The 17,185-nt window shown below is 47.5% G+C and overlaps 1 protein-coding gene across 4 annotated transcripts in view; it reads left to right on the forward strand.

The window, feature by feature from the left end:
* The window catches only part of PTPRG (protein tyrosine phosphatase receptor type G), a 623,046-nt gene that overhangs the window by 446,129 nt on the left and 159,732 nt on the right, over nt 1-17,185 (forward strand). For all 4 annotated transcript variants that reach the window (XM_064156968.1, XM_064156969.1, XM_064156970.1 and 1 more), the window contains one exon: nt 956-1,022. In XM_064156968.1, the coding sequence (XP_064013038.1) occupies nt 956-1,022 (67 nt within the window). The remainder of the gene's footprint in view (nt 1-955; nt 1,023-17,185) is intronic.

Raw genomic sequence — 17,185 nt, forward strand, 5'->3', positions numbered from 1 at the left:
CAAACACCACATCCAAATGACTTTCAAACACATCCAGGATTGGTGACTCCACCACTTCCCTGGGCAGTTCATTCCAATGCCAATCACTCTTGCTAGCAATTTTTTGTTCCTAATGTCCAATCTAAACAACTACCTGAAGGGAGGCTGTAGCCTGGTGGGGGTTGGTCTCTTCTGCCAGGCAACCAGCAACAGAACAAGGGGACACAGTGTGAAGATATGCCAGGGGAGGTCTAGGCTGGATGTTAGGAGGAAGTTCTTCCCAGAGAGAGTGATTGGCATTGGAATGGGCTGCCCAGGGAGGTGGTGGAGTCACCATCCCTGGAGGTGTTCAAGAAAAGAGTGGATGGGGCACTTAGTGCCATGGTCTAGTTGATTGGCTAGGTTGGCCTGGCTGATCTTGGAGGTCTCTTCCAACCTGTTTGATTCTATGATTAACCTATTCAGTGGCAGCTTGAGGCCATTCCCTCTTGTTCTATCACTATTTACATGTGTGAGGAGACCAGCAGCAGCCCCTCCACAAGGTCCTTTCAGTAGCTGTAGACAACAGTGAGGTCTGCCCTCAGCCTCATCTTCTTCAAACTAACCATCCAAAGCTCCTTCAGTTGCTCCTCCTAAGATTATTCCCCAGGCCCTCTCACAGCAGTTTTCCTCTATGAAAAGCAGGAGATGGAGAAGCAGCAGCTTGCATTTTTCCCTCGTTTTAGGCTTTGCTGAGCTGATAACGTGGCTAATGTTTTAATGAATTCAGAGGGTGCTTTCTTTTGATTTAACCTTCCCTACTTTACTTTATCACTCCACGTGTCTTTGGCATTTGGTGAAGAGCCACTGTAAATGTGAGAGCTAAGCGGCTTGTTAGATAACATCTCTTTTTTTTTCTCTCTTTAGAAGATTAAACTGAGACTGTTCTGCCTGATGCCAGAATAGATGTAACCAATCCTGTATCCTTTGCATGTAGGTCAGTCAGAGGGACAATCCAGCACTGGATCCCATTATCCACGGGTTGAAGGGCGTCGTACATCACGGTAAGTAGCCGCTTAAACTTTCTTCTTGCTAGGAAGGGGAGAAGGGCAGGGAATATCATCCTTAAGGGATCAGGTCACCCCTGGGAGGACGTAGCCAGCCTGCACATTCCTCATTCACTGATGTTTAAGGGCATCACAGCCATTATTTGATTGGTAAAGATCGGAGTCATTTGTTACCTGGAAATGGTTTGGGGTTAACAGTAAACAATTTGTTTCTTTTCAGTCAGTGCTCTGGAATACCTAAGTTATCAATCAAACCCCACCACAATGGATCACTCATATTAGCACTTCGAAGGCAGCATTGATGCTCCAGTCCTGCTATTTGTCTTCTCTTTGCTCTAAAAATACTCCTCTCAGAAGTTTCTATTTGTTTATAAATTATTTGCCTTTTGAATTTAGGGAGCTGATAATGAAACAGAAAATTGACTATCTAGGAAAATTAAGTAAACTTTGCAGCAGATGATGAACATCTTTCTAGTGCTGACATGAATATGATCATTTGGTTGTTCTGATGCGTATAGCCAGGTGGGGGTTGGTCTCTTCTCCCAGACAACCAGCAATAGAACAAGGGGACACACTCTCAAGCTGTGCCAGGGGAGGTCTAGGCTGGATGTTAGGAGGAAGTTGTAGGCAGAGAGAGTGATTGGCATTGGAATGGGCTGCCCAGGGAGGTGGTGGAGTTGCCATCCCTGGAGGTATCACAGTATCACAGTATCACCAAGGTTGGAAGAGACCTCACAGATCATCAAGTCCAACCCTTTACCACAGTGCCCAAGGCTAGACCATGACAAAGCCTGGTTGAGGCACTTAGTGCCATGGTCTGGTTGATTGGCTAGGGCTGGGTGCTAGGTTGGCCTGGCTGATCTTGGAGGTCTCTTCCAACCTGCTTGATTCTATGATTCTATTATCTTTGAACTTCCATCAGGCACTGAAATAAACATGAATATCTTTTATACTTCTGTAACCAGGGTTGTTTTCTTTTTCCTCAGGAATTGTCCCAAAACCTAATCAAAGTTAATGAATGGTTAGCAATGACATCAAGATGCTGCAGTTCCCAAAGTACTCTTGTCAGGTTTTAATATGATGATTTGTAAAGTTTTAATAGTCTCATTGTAATTCAAAAGGCAGCTGCTGGAATGGTGCTAGGTACTGTAATAAATCTCCGTCCCATCTCTAGCGCCGTGATAAAACATCTCTGCACCTTTTCTCAGGATTGTCTTTAGACATTAGCTGGTGCTGCAGACCTTAACAAACTCTTTTTTTTTTTTCTTTTTCCTCTTGACTGCAAACTTAAAAGTAGTTGACAGTGTTGGATTAAAACAAATAGGATTTTGGATTAATTGCTCTGCTCCCAGAGCCATTTAACATTGCGACAGGGAACGCTAATAAATGCAAAGGCAAGTGAAAAACAGGGGTTAAATAATAACATACCATAAAGTCCTCAATTTAAAGAATTTTCCATAGGTTTAGCTGTTTATAAATTGCAGTGTGCTGCTGTGAAATAAAAACACCACACTGAGCTGAGAAAACGGGTTGTTTTCTGCAAAATTAGGTGTTATTATCTAGCTCCCACTGGGTTACAAAACAGGCTGGCCAAAAGAAAGCAAGGATGAGTTGGGCTGCAAGGATTTTTCAGTGGCTACATTAGCCTGACACTCAAGTCAAGCTGCCATTTACAGGGTGTTAGGGGTTGGAAGGGACCCAAGGAGATCATTGAGTCCAACCACCCTGCCAGAGCAGGACCGCACAATCTAGCACGGGTCACAGAGGAACACATCCAGACAGGCCTTGAATGGCTCCAGGGAAGGAGACTTCACAACCTCTCTGGTTGTGGACCAGGATCTTCTTTAAGCTTTGTTTTCAACCTGCTTTCTATTTCAAGACTTCCACCCCCTTGCAAACACCAACAATGTTTTAGCTATCTGTGGGCATTTGAGCTAGATTTCTGGCTCAGACATAGAGGAGAGGTGAACATTCTAGGGAGAGGACATATAATGGCGACAATGGATAAGTTAATATCATTCCATTGGAGCATCAAGAGCTTTGTGTCTAGAAGCACAGCTTGGACCTTCCCCTTGCTGCTTCTGCTGCACTCACTGCTGTCTTCCCCATGCTGCTTCTGCTGCGCCTGCTGCTGTCTTCCCCCGCTGCTGTTTTGAGGAACAAAAGGGAATGGCAACACTGGATAAGTTAATATAATTCCATTGGAGCATCAAGAGCTTTATGTCTAGAAGCACAGCTTGTTCCTTCCTTTTGCTGCTTCTGCTGTGCTCGCTGCTATCTTCCCCATGCTGCTTCTGCTGCACCCGCTGCTATCTTCCCCTCACTGCTTCCGCTGCGCCTGCTGCTATCTTCCCCCACTGCTGTTTTGGGGAACAAAAGGGAATGGCAACACTGGATAAGTTAATATCGTTCCTTTGGAGCATCAAGAGCTTTATGTCTAGAAGCACAGCTTGGACCTTCCCCTTGCTGCTTCTGCTACGCCCGCTGCTATCTTTCCCTGCTGCTCTTTTGGCTGCTGCTGCTTTTGCTTCCCCACCTTCGTTAAGGTTCTTCTATTTCTCGAGTAGTTTATTTCTCCCTATACTGTTATATTTAAACTGTAAGAAATACAATTTCATTTTCCCCTGACTTTCCAAAAAAATCCATGTTGTGGTGAGTTGATTTTACTGGGGGAGGGATCCACCCTAACCGGGGACACCGTCGCAACTTTTACTCTGCTCTCTCTTGCTCCTCACTGCTGCAGCCAAAACAGCAACTGGTGCATAATTACACTGCTGTCTCCTAAGACTATTATTCCATTCCCAAAAATAATTGTTTGGGGAGAGATGTGACATGGTCCTGAGGTTATGATTCCCTTACCACATAATGATCAGTCCTTCTTGGTGCTGCCTACCCACAGGCAAGTCTGGGTGGATATATAAGGTGTTTGGTTTTGTTTTGCTCAGCATGCCAGCAGGCTGCTGGTGTTTCAAGTCAAGGAAATCACTTGATCTATTTTCAATGGCTTGTTTCCTTTTCAAAACATTCAGGGAGGGAAAAGAAACAAAAAAAAAAAAAAAAGGAAATCTTTCTTTCCTTCCTGTTTCAAAGGCTCTGATGAAAGCTTTTTTGGTGGCTTGAGTTAGGGAATTTCCTCCTACAAAGTAATTGTTCAGAGAAATTGTTCTCTGTAACTTAAATGTTGATGGAATGCTTCAGTGAAGAATATTCATAGAATCTTGGAATCAGTCAGGGTTGGAAGGGACCACAAGGATCATCTGGTTCCAAACCCCCTGCCATGGACAGGGACACCCTACCCTAGAGCAGGCTGCACACAGCCTCAGCCAGCCTGGCCTGAAACACCTCCAGCCATGGGGCCTCAACCACCTCCCTGGGCAACCCAGTCCAGCCTCTCACCACTCTCATGCTCAACAACTTCCTCCTCACGGCCAGGCTGAATCTCTCCACCTCCAGTTTTGCTCCATTCCCCCAGTCCTGTCACTCCCTGACAGCCTCAAAAGTCTCTCCCCAGCTTTTTTGTAGCCCCCTTCAGATCCTGGAGGGCCACAAGAAGGTCACCTGGGAGCCTCCTCTGCTCCAGCCTGCACAGCCCCAACTCTTTCAGTCTGTGCTCACAGCAGAGCTGCTGCAGCCCTCTGAGCATCCTCCTGGCCCTTCTCTGGACACACTCCAGCATCTCCACATCCTTCTTGTAATGGGGGCTCCAGAACTGGATGCAGTACTCCAGGTGGGGTCTCACTAGAGCGGAGTAGGGGGGATGAATCACCTCCCTGGCCCTGCTGGCCACACTTCTCCAGCTGCAGCCCAGGCTCTGCTTGCCCCCCCAGGCTGCAAATATTCATATATCCATATTCTCTCTCTCTTTTAACATTATTATATAGAATAATAGTTAAGAGGCGAGCTTTTATTCCAGACACTCATTTCTTTTCTTGATGTAATTTACTTAGGTCTTGTGTGAGCCTATTTTTATGAATTTATCTGGAAAGGTTCTTCCTGCCTTCCATTTGGCTGCATTTAACTGGGACCCTAAGGCAACATGGATTTTTTTGGCTGAATTAGAGTGGAAAACTCTTGTGGTTTTTGGCTGGAGCGTCTGGATCAAGCTGGGAGCTGACAAAAGGGAACTGGAAAAGGGCAAAAATTGAAACCTTAAGTTTCTTTGCCTTTTTTTTAATGCTTCCATGCCTATGTTGTTTTGAGGTGGCCCTCACAATACAGGGCCACATGCCTACAATGTGAGGGAAGTGATGGAGGCACTGTCCCTTGAGGTCTTCAAGAAAAGACTGGCTGAGGCACTTAGTGCCATGGTCTGGTTGACTGGATAGGGCTGTGTGCTAGGTTGGACTGGGTGATCTTGGAGGTCTCTTCCAACCTGGTTGATTCTATGATTCTATGTAGAAGTCAAGAACACATATGAACATATAGATGATGGCCTTGCATTTAAATTAGACCATATCCATGCATCCTCTGCTGGCTGGAGTGTTACAAATTATGCAACATTAATAATCTATATTAATTTTGATATCCAGGTGAAGACTGTTAATAACTATGAAAATTATTATCTGAAGGGGGCCTATAGGAAGGCTGGGGAAGGACTATTGACAAGGTCTTGTAATGACAGGACGAGGGGGAATGGGTTTAAAGTGTCAGAGAGGAGATTCAAAGTAGATGTTAGGAAAGGGTTCTTTGCAGTGAGGGTGGTGAGACACTGGCACAGGTTGCCCAGGGAGGTTGTGGAGCACAGAAACACCCAGTGTGATCTTTGATCACATTGGGTGCCTTTGTGCTCCACAATCTCCCTGGAGGTGTTCAAGTCCATGTTGGATGAAGCCTTGAGCAACCTGCTGTAGTGGGATGTATCCCTGCCTACAGCGGGGGTTGGAACTGGATGATCTTTGAGTTCCCTTCCAACCTAAACCATCCTATGATTAAATCTTGCCAAAAGACTTATTTACAATGTTCAAAATGCAGGGTTTGGATATTTATACAGACAGGGAATAGACAGCCTAGCACACTTAAGAAATAACTAGCAAATATAAGCTTAAAACTGGAAAGAGGTTCTTAGTTTCAGTTATATCGCTTGCCCACTAGCGGACTCGAGAGGCTCCTTTCTGCTGCTAAGACAGACTCATAGAATCATAGAATGGTTTAGGTTGGAAGGGACCTCAAGGATCATCCAGCTCCACCCCCCATCGTAGGCAGGGACACCTCCCACTAGAGCAGGTTGCTCAAGGCCTCATCCAATCTGGCCTTGAATACCTCCAGGGAGAGATCAGCCACAACCTTCCCTGGGCAACCTGTGCCAGTGTCTCACCACCCTCACTCTAAAAAACCTCCTCCCAACATCCAGTCTAAATTTCCCCTCTTCCAGTTTAAACCCATTACTCCTCATCCTGTCATTACCAGACCTTGTCAGTAGTCCCTCCCCAGCTTTCCTGTAGGTCCCCTTCAGATACTGGAAGGCCACTCCAAGGTCTCCTCAAAGCCTTCTCTTCTCCAGGCTGCAGAGCCCCAACTCTCTCAGCCTGTCCTCATAGCATAGCTGCTGCAGCCCTCTGAGCATCTTCATGGCCTCCTCTGGACTGGCTCAAACAGTTCCATGTCCTCCTTATGCTGAGAGCTCCAGAACTGCACTCAGGACTGCAGGTGGGGTGTGAGGAGAGCAGAGCCAAGGGGCAGAATGCCCTCCCTTGCCCTGCTGCCCACACTGCTCTTGCTGCAGCCCAGCACAGGGTTGTGTCTGGGCTGCACTCACACTGCAGGCTCATGTGGAGCTTTTCATCACCCCAGATCCCCAGGTCCTGTTCCTCAGGGCTGCGCTCAGCCATTCCCCACCCAGTGTGGAATTGTGCTTGAGATTGTGCCCACCCAGGTGTAGGACCTTACACTTGGCCTTGTTCAATTTCTTAAGGTTGGCCTGGGCTCACCTCTCCAGCTTGTCCAGGTCCCTCTGGATGGCATCTGCCCTCTAACAAGTCGACTGTGCCACACAGCTTGGTGTCATCTACAAACTTGCTGAGGGTGCACTCAACTCCTCTGCCCGTATCACTGACAAAGATGTTAAACAGCACTGGTCCTAGCTCTGACCCCTGAGAGGCACCACTTGGCACTGGTCTCCAAGTGAACATTGTGCCCTTGATCACCACTCTCTGTGTGCCACCATCCAGCCAATTCTTTATCCAGTGAGTGCTCCACCCATCCAGTCTGTGTCTTTCCAGTTAGGTGACCAGGAGGTCATGTGGGACAGAGTCAAATGCCTCACTCAGGTCCAGGTAGATGACATCAGTTGCCCTTCCCTTGTGCCAGAAGGCACAGTAGAATCTAGTTACAGAATTTCTTACAAAGAGGCTTTGGATATTTACTCACAAAATAGTATCAGACAGTACCCGAATACTTGAAGGGATTTCTGTCTGTCTTAAAAGTTGTTGCAGGCAAAGCAGAGCATGATCATAGAATCAACCAGGTTGGAAGAGACCTCCAAGCTCATCCAGTCCAACCTAGCACCCAGCCCTGGCCAAACAACTAGACCATGGCACTAAGTGCCCCATCCAGAAGTGGTGAGCTGGGTTTTGATTTTTTTTTCCCTGCATAGCTTTTCATTATTCCTCTGAAGCTTTTGCATTCCTACAGTGTCCTTCCAGGGGTAGGTGAACAATTCAGTGTCAGAAAGACTTTCTGTGGAAGTGAAAGCAATTTTTTTTTCTTGAGGTTTCGTCAGGGATTTGAATTACTTACTAATTTGATGGAACATAAATAATTATGCCCTTCACAGTGTCACCAGCTTAGTAACGATGATAGAGAAGTGCCCACATAAAAATCAATACAGGCTTAGTTGCTGCTCAGAGTTTGCTTTATTTCTTCTTCTTCAGGTGTAATTTTGTAGAGTCTTAATGCCACATTAAGCTCAATTTTACATGAGCATCCATATAAAGTGTGATGGTTTGGGTCTTACCTGCCCCACACACGCACTTTGTGAATCACCCAGACTAGACTCAGCGACTCTGGAAATTGAATGAAGCTTTATATTTGCAGCTTAGCACAATGTACAAGCAGATAGTTACAGTATATGCAGTTATAGACAGAAATAGACATGTTAAAAGGTAATACAGAAACACAACAGCCCTCCCAGAAACCTGAGTCCCCAGGAGGGGCTCCAAACCACCCTTCTGCCTTCTCCCACCCCTCTCTACCTTACCCCAGACATTGTCTTGTGCCCAAGGAAGATTGGAGGGTCAGCCAAGGGGGTTAGGAAACAGATGGATTAGTCACAAAGATGGCAGGTTAGGTTAGAGAGAGAGAAAAGTTCAAAGCCCAGACCTTGAACACCTGTTATCTGTGTTTGTGTTCTTGTTCTTATACCTCAGCAAGCCTATGAGTGCAGTAGACATCACCACTGTTTCCCTTTCACAGTCTGCAATCTAATTCTCCTCACCAAAACATTCTAGCTAGGCTCAAACTAGCACATAAAGTTCCTTAGCTGGAGGGAAAACCATCAAACCACCTGAAATGTTTGGATCTGCAGTAAAGCTTTCGGGTTTGCCCCTCGCCTCCCTGCCGAGCAGTATGTTCCCATCACATCAGCGGTCCCCAGCTCCCGCACCCACCCTCGCAAGGCGCTGTAAAGGCACACGAGCGCCGAGGAGGCTCTTTCCAGAGCTGTCAGAAGCCTGTTGCTGGTTTTAAGATTGCTTTCGGTGTTGTGCTCTGCCAAGGATTTGTCACACCTCCCTCCAGCGAGGTGCCTGCTACTGGCACTCCTGCTTCCCCTGCTGCGCAGCGCACCCCGAGCAGTGCGCGTCTGCCGCGGGGCCCGCCGGGGACCGACAGCTGGGGGCGTGCAGCCTTCTCCCTGCGGAAGGGATGGAGCACGGGCAGACGTGACAGGAATTGTCTCCTGCTGACTGGCTAGCATCTTTCCGTTCTGACTGCTGGAGGTCTTTTCCAGCTCCCCTTCAAATGCTTTTCTCATCACAAAAGCTGATGGGAAAGGTCTCTATCAGTGCTGGTTCTGGTGGGGTGATGCATGTCCTTAGTTGAAGGTGGCTCATTAGGCAAAGGAATAAAATAACGGGTACCTGGCTGCACTTGAGCTACATATGGGACAGTCTGGTGCTGCAGATCAGACTGCCTCTGGTTTGCTGCCGACGTGGTCAGCCGAGTTCCCTGAGCCCCTCTCTGCTCCTTGTCCTTCCTCATGATGCTCAGGAGCACAGGGCAGGACAGAGCTGCTCTTGTGCAAGGGTAGAAGAGACTCCCAAAGACCTCCGAGAGACTAATTGTGCCCTTGTGGCAACAGGGGAATGTGAAATGCCAGGTTATGTTTTATGCAGTCGATTTGCATTAAAATGGCTCCTAAAGCTTTTGTCTGCTGCCTGCTTCAGCAAGATCTCAGAGAAACACCTAGCAGGATGGAGCTATAGCACAGAAACACTGCTTTTTGCTACTTCTACTGTCTTTGGTTTGCCCTTTTTGGTACCATTTTGTAGGTAAGCCTCCTAGAGATGCTTTTTCCTTGTTCTTACCAGCTGCTTGAAAGGCATTAAAATGAGTCTCCTGTCCCGATGTCAGTTCTGAGGGCAGTGCCCAGAGCTGGCGGCTATGCAGCATTTGCCTTCTCCCAGCCAGGGCACAGATGCTCCAGGGCACAGATGCACTGCAGTCCTGTTTCACCACACAGGCAAATGACAGAAGGAGCAGTAGCCCACCCTACCCCTAGACCCTGGGAAAAATCTTTCATGGTGATGGAAACCATGTTTTGTCACTCTGTCCTGTTCTCTGCCTTTGTCACCAAGAATCTACACAGATCAGCAAAAAACCTTATTAGCAGAGCACAAAGAAATTACCACAGCAGAAAAGCCTCTATTAATGTCACCAAAATGGGGCTCTTGTTCCCTTCCTTGTCAAAAATGAGCACTGAAAATCAAAGTGCAGCCAGATCAAAAGCTTAGGTACAAAGCGAATCGATGGCATCTGTTGCTTGTTTGCAAACATGGGGTGGGGTGAGGGGAAGAGAGGAGCCTTTGTTTATCTGAAAGGGGGTTTGGAAACAAATCTTATTTTTTCCTTCTTCCTTTGTATTATTAAGATGCCATAATTTAAGCTGAGTATGGAAGAGAGTGTTATTGTAGGTCTCTGTGGAGATGGGCAAGCTGGTGGTGACCAGCAAAGTTTCAGGGGCTACTGGGGAGCCTGTAGCACGGTAGAATGGAAGCAGATACTCTGTTTTAATAATGAAAAAGGATAGAAGACAAATATGTTGCACTTCTCTCCAGACGTTCTAGGCAAAAAAAAAAAAAAGCCCAAATAAATAAAAAAGAAAAGGCAATGAATAAGCTGCTAAAATAAATCAGCACTAAAAATGAAGCAATCTCGACAGTGTTAGTTACCCTGTGGATCTATCACTCCAGCAGGCATAACAACAAGAAAACACCATTAGCAGCATGACAGGTTTTTGCTTTTGGTTTTAACTTTAACCATAACACCACCTGACAAGCTGTTTGCTGTCTACACCAAGTATCCAGGGGTTGCAGAGAAGAGATGTGAGGGAGAGGGGTGAGATGTGAAACCGTGGGACCGCATCTTCTAGACTAAACTTTGAAGGAAGCAGCAGCCCAATTTGGAACGAGGAAGGCCATCAAAGGGAGAGCAGCACGATGTCCTGAACTCAGAGGGAAATGTGGAGGAGTATTTCTTTTTCCTCAGGGATGATCTGGATATATTCTTTTGTTTTCCAATCTGTTCTTGTGTTCACAGTCAGGGTAGCCGCGTGAAAGAGGCCAGGACACAGTTGCTGTGGAGCAAAGGGGAGGAGGAGGGAAGTGGGAAATGAAGATGTGAGCAGAGGTGATAAGTTCACACCTTTATATAGGGCAGCTCTGCACGTAGCTGCAGGGGTCTGTATCATTTAAAAGAACAAGTGATGGAAGTGTTGAAAATCTCTGGTCCTTCACCTGTCTGCTCTGCAGAGAGCAGTGCTGGTCACAGCTGACTAAAGACCGCTGAGCTGACACAGAATTAATATACTGAACACAAAAGGTAATTCAAACTAACAAAAAGAAGATTGCAGTTGTTTAAAGTTAAAAATTTAGGTGGATGCTGAAGGTGAACTAAACATCAGAAGAGGAAAGGAGCTGGGTGCTTTGCTGCTGGGATTGAGGGTATTTGCTGACAAGAGAGGGGTGAGGAAGTCTGAGAACATGCAGTTTTGCTCTGGCTCCACTGCAGCAGCTGTGAGAATCATAGAATCCTAGAATCAACCAGGTTGGAAGAGACCTCCAAGATCATCCAGTCCAACCTAGCACCCAGCCCTATCCAATCAACTAGACCATGGCACTAAGTGCCTCATCCAGTCTTTTCTTGAAGACCCCCAGGGACGGTGCCTCCACCACCTCCCTGGGCAGCCCATTCCAATGCCAATCACTCTCTCTGTGAAGAACTTCTTCCTAACATCCAGCCTATACCTCCCCTGGCACAACTTGAGACTGTGTCCCCTTGTTCTATTGCTGGTTACCTGGGAGAAGAGGCCACCCCCCACCTGGCTACAATGCCCCTTCAGGTAGTTGTAGACAGTAATAAGATCACCCCTGAGCCTCCTCTTCTCCAGGCTAAACAGGCCCAGCTCCCTCAACCTCTCCTCATAGGATTTGTGCTCCAGGCCCCTCACCAGCTTTGTTGCCCTTCTCTGGACATGTTCCAGCACCTCAACATCTCTCTTGAATTGAGGAGCCCAGAACTGGACACAGGACTCAAGGTGTGGCCTGACCAGTGCTGAGTACAGGGGAAGAAGAACCTCCCTTGTCCTACTGGCCACACTGTTCCTGATGCAGGCCAGGATGCCATTGGCTCTCTTGGCCACCTGGGCACACTGCTGGCTCATCTTCAGCTTACATGCTTCTCTATCTGCCTCTACTTTACTTCACCCTACCTCTGCCACAGTGTAGCTTGCTCCAGGGATGCTTTTCTCCTCTAAACATCTTCTCATAATTTTGTTTTCCTCCTATTGCTGGACCCATTCTGTATTTCTTAGTTTCTATGTCCCTGTGGCCTTGGCTCTGTGTGTACCTCTGCCTCGGGGTAGGTTTTGTGAAACCTGGAGTATCCTTATCCCAGCCTACAATGGCAACAGCCTCTCTGCCAAGCTCTGCATCAGCAGTGATAAGCAGTAAAAGTTCAGAATTTTATTTTACTTATTTAATGTAAAATAAAGTTCTATTTCAAGAGGAGTGAGAATAATTAATCCTGAGACCAGCAACAGGCATGGAAATGGGATGAGATTTAACAAGGCCAAGTACAGGCTGGGGCCAGAGTGGCTGAGAGCAGCCAGGCAGAGAGGGAGCTGGGGGTGCTGGCAGAGAGTAGCTGAAGCTGAGGCAGCAGTGTGCTCAGGTGGGCAGGAAAGCAAATGGCATCCTGACCTGGCTCAGGAGCAGTGTGGGCAGCAGGACAAGGGAGGTTCTTCTTCCCCTATGCTCAGCACTGCTCAGGCCACACCTTGAGTGCTGTGTCCAGTTCTGGGCACCTCAATTCAAGAGAGATGTTGAGGTGCTGGAAGGTGCCCAGAGAAGGGCAGCAAGGCTGGTGAGGGGCCTGGAGCACAGCCCTGTGAGGAGAGGCTGAGGGAGCTGGGGGTGTGCAGCCTGCAGAAGAGGAGGCTCAGGGCAGACCTCATTGCTGTCTACAACTACCTGAAGGGAGGCTGTAGCCAGGTGGGGTTGGTTTCTTCTGCCAGGCAACCAGCAACAGAAGAAGGGGACACAGTGTGAAGTTGTGCCAGGGGAGGTCTAGGCTGGCTGTTAGGAGGAAGTTGTTGGCAGAGAGAGTGATTGGCATTGGAATGGGCTGCCCAGAGAGGTGGTGGAGTCACCATCCCTGGAGGTGTTGAAGCAAATGCTGTCTGAGGCACTTAGTGCCATGGTCTGGTTGATTGTCTAGGGCTGGGTGCTAGGTTGGCCTGGAGGATCTTGGAGGTCTCTTCCAGCCTGGCTGATTCTATGATTCTATGAAACCTACCTTTTTTTCCTTCTCTTTTTGGTACCACCTACTGGTTGTCTCATATTAAATTAGACTGTAGGTCTATGCTGTTACCTTATTCCCTTCCTCCCCACCATGCTGTGCCTTCTCTGTCCTTACAGTACCTTGATATTTTTCAGCAGAGGCTCTGTTTTATTAAAACAAAAAAGAAAAAAAGTGAGAAAAGTAATTGCACAATAAATGACAAGAATTACCCTGAGTCCAGAGGCCTGACAGCAACTGCTTTTCATGCTGTATTTACACAGCAAGTACTCATCTGCTGACCTTTTCAGTTAAGTAACATAGACTATTTGTAAGCTCATCTTTAAAGTCAGCACTGTAAGCCTGGGCTCTGGCTCTCGTGTGCAGCCTGCTTTATCTGGGGAGTTCTGGCTCAGTGGGCATGTGGCACAGTGTCCTTTTGGTTGTTTTTGTGTGTTTGCTTTTCCAGTGTTTGGATGCAGGAGCTTTAGGATGACTTGGCTCACGGCGAACGTGAAGTTGGCAGTGACGCTGTTTAACAAATTTGGGAGGCTTTCAAAGCTCTTCATGTTGGTGTTGCAGATTTCAGTTGTTCAAAGTGGAGCTGGGTAACGTTTCCACCTATCAGGCACTGCACATAGGTTAATTTTGGAAGGAAGCTCCTTTTAAGATATTGTTTTCAATGCAGCCAAGTTCCTGTTTTCTGACGGCGAAACATGACAAAAGTCCCAAAGCTTTCTAAGAGATATAAATGGACTTGGCATGCAGTTACTTTCTTGTGATCTCCAATCCAAGCTTCTGTTAGATGGGAAGGGAATTTTGATCACAGATAGCTGTGTGCTGTTTACCTGCATATCTCAAGAAGCCTCTTAATCTACAGTGGTTTGGTTACAGTTCTTCAGATCTGTCTTACCCAGCATTTTACACAACGTGCTTTGGGCAAGTCAGTCCTTGAATGCAGCACGTTCCACTGGTGGCTCCTGTGGTACCTGGTGGTGTCAGCTTGTGCAAACTGCAGGAGCTGCTGGACACCTTACTGCTGTCTCCTAGAATCATAGAATCAGCCAGCTTGGAAGAGACCTCTAAGATCATGCAGTCCAACCTAGCACCCAGCCCTGTCCAGTCAACCAGACCATGGCACTAAGTGCCTCATCCAGGCTTTGCTTCAACACCTCCAGGGACAGCAACTCCACCACCTCCCTGGGCAGCCCATTCCAATGCCAATCACTCTCTCTGCCAACAACTTCCTCCTAGCATCCAGCCCAGACCTCCCCTGGCACAACTTGATACTGTGTCCCCTTGTTCTGTTGCTGGTTGCCTGGCAAAAGATCCCAACCCCACCTGGCTACAGCCTCCCTTCAGGTAGTTGTAGAGAGCAATGAGGTCTGCCCTGAATCTCCTCTTCTGCAGGCTGCACACCCCCAGCTCCCTCAGCCTCTCCTCACAGGGCTGTGCTCCAGGCCCCTCACCAACTTTGTTGCCCTTTTCTGAACACGTTCCAGCACCTCAACATCTCTCTTGAATTGAAGAGCCCAGAACTGGACACAGTACTCAGGGTATGGCCTGAGCAGTGCTGAGCACAGGAGCAGAAGAACCTCCCTTGTCCTGCTGGCCACACTGTTCCTGAGCCAGACCAGGATGCCATTGGCTCTCCTGGATACCTGGGCACACTGCTGGCTCATGTTCAGCTACTCTCTACCAGTACCCCCAGCTCCCTTTCTGCCTGGCTTGAGATCTGTTTTAAGATCTGTCTTTTTTCTCCTGCTCAGAAGACCATATTAGTTTACAACTATTGGTGGTGCCTTGACAAATGAAGAGTGTAAACAGGCCACATTTCTAAGGCTAGCCTGCAATTGCTCTGCCTTTGGGCTGTGTGGAAAACGGCCCTTGGTCCCCTGCAGAACAGTGAGGAGGTAGACCAGGCTCACTTTTCATGTTGCTGCTAGGGCAGAAGGACCATGAGGTAGACGTCAGACAGTCAGGTATGTAACAGCTGGCTCTGCTAATGGTCTTGTTGTGAATGTAAGAGTTAAAACACAACATTGTCCTTTTATGGCGTGGAAGACTCAGCAGCTTAAATGTCACATTCATTGTCTTAATTGCCAGCAATGAGTCTGCAGTACTTGCTAATTTTTCCTTTGGAAATATTAGAGTGAACACTTTCTTAAGAGCCTTGGTGCTGTAAACAAAGTATTGCTGTTTGTTGACTGTCACAATAATTGGCTGCACTGCATCTAGTGGAGCCCCTCTAGGTGTTTTGAGCACTGCTCTTCCCTGCATTGGAGCCCCTCTAGGTATTTTGAGCACTGCTCTTCCCTGCATTGGAGCACCTGTAGGTATTTTCAGCACTGCTCTTCCCTGCATTGGAGCCCCTCTAGATATTTTGAGCACTGCTCTTCCCTGCATTGGAGCCCCTCTAGATATTTTCAGCACTGCTCTTCCCTGCATTGGAGCCCCTCTAGGTATTTTCAGCACTGCTCTTCCCTGCAATGGAGCACCTGTAGATATTTTCAGCACTGCTCTTCCCTGCATTGGAGCCCCTCTAGATATTTTCAGCACTGCTCTTCCCTGCATTGGAGCACCTGTAGGTATTTTCAGCACTGCTCTTCCCTACATTGGAGCACCTGTAGGTATTTTCAGCACTGCTCTTCCCTGCATTGGAGCCCCTCTAGATATTTTCATCACTGCTCTTCCCTGCATTGGAGCCCCTCTAGATATTTTCAGCACTGCTCTTCCCTGCATTGGAGCCCCTCTAGGTATTTTCAGCACTGCTCTTCCCTGCATTGGAGCCCCTCTAGATATTTTCAGCACTGCTCTTCCCTACATTGGAGCACCTGTAGGTATTTTCAGCACTGCTCTTCCCTGCATTGGAGCCCCTCTAGATATGTTGAGCACTGCTCTTCCCTACATTGGAGCCCCTCTAGGTATTTTGAGCACTGCTCCTCCCTGCATTGGAGCCCCTCTAGATATTTTGAGCACTGCTCTTCCCTGCATTGGAGCCCCTCTAGGTATTTTGAGCACTGCTCTTCCCTGCATTGGAGCCCCTCTAGATATTTTCAGCACTGCTCTTCCCTGCATTGGAGCCCCTCTAGATATTTTCAGCACTGCTCTTCCCTGCATTGGAGCCCCTCTAGATATGTTGAGCACTGCTCTTCCCTGCATTGGAGCCCCTCTAGGTATTTTGAGCACTGCTCTTCCCTACATTGGAGCACCTCTAGGTATTTTGAACACTGCTCCTCCCTGCATTGGAGCACCTCTAGGTATTTTGAGCACTGCTCTTCCCTACATTGGAGCACCTCTAGGTATTTTGAGCACTGCTCTTCCCTGCATTGGAGCCCCTCTAGATATTTTGAGCACTGCTCCTCCCTGCATTGGAGCCCCTCTAGATATTTTCAGCACTGCTCTTCCCTGCATTGGAGCCCCTCTAAATATTTTGAGCACTGCTCTTCCCTGCAATGGAGCACCTGTAGATATTTTGAACTCTTCCCTGCATTGCCAGGGAGTGGTGGCCACAGCAGTATGTTTATTGCTGCTTTCCCAGAGCAATGTTCTCTAGTTTGAGGCCCATCATTAGGGTCATGATCTCTGGGATTCTGATATTCTGATTTCCTGGTTGTTTATTTTAATGCTTGGGTGCCATCTGCATTTGTGTGCTGAGATAATAGGACAGGGAACAGCAGGAGAGGCTGCTTTGGTGTGAGCTTCTGGTTTCTGTTGCAAGAACGAGTAAGTGGCTCATGGATCTGTTTGCAGCATTGACTGCAGTGCTTCACAGGTATTTGCAGGTGGAAGCATGTTTTCATTGGTGTGTTTTACTACTTTTGCCAGTTATTTCCTGTCAGGAAATCCTGTCTTGCAGATTGTGTAATTCCCAGGCTTGTTCACTTTCTCCCTTTTAGAAACTCCTTACCCTACTCAATCTGTTCCCATCCTATTGGGCGCAGCTCATGCCCATTCCACGCACTGAAAATGGAAAGCAAGAGCTGGTCATAAAAGACAGTGGAGCCAAGAGTTTGGTATCATTTCCAAGCTTGTTCTCTCCTGTTTGGTAGGAATTCTGTATGCACACATATGAGTGGATGTATATGTAAAGAAAATATCTCTGCCATATTTAGTGAAAGCTGTTGCTTTAGCTCACAATTACTCTCCTCACAGTTATGCCACAACAA

The sequence above is a fragment of the Pogoniulus pusillus genome, chromosome 16 (genome assembly GCF_015220805.1).
Source record: "Pogoniulus pusillus isolate bPogPus1 chromosome 16, bPogPus1.pri, whole genome shotgun sequence".
Classification (NCBI taxonomy): Eukaryota; Metazoa; Chordata; class Aves; order Piciformes; family Lybiidae; genus Pogoniulus; species Pogoniulus pusillus.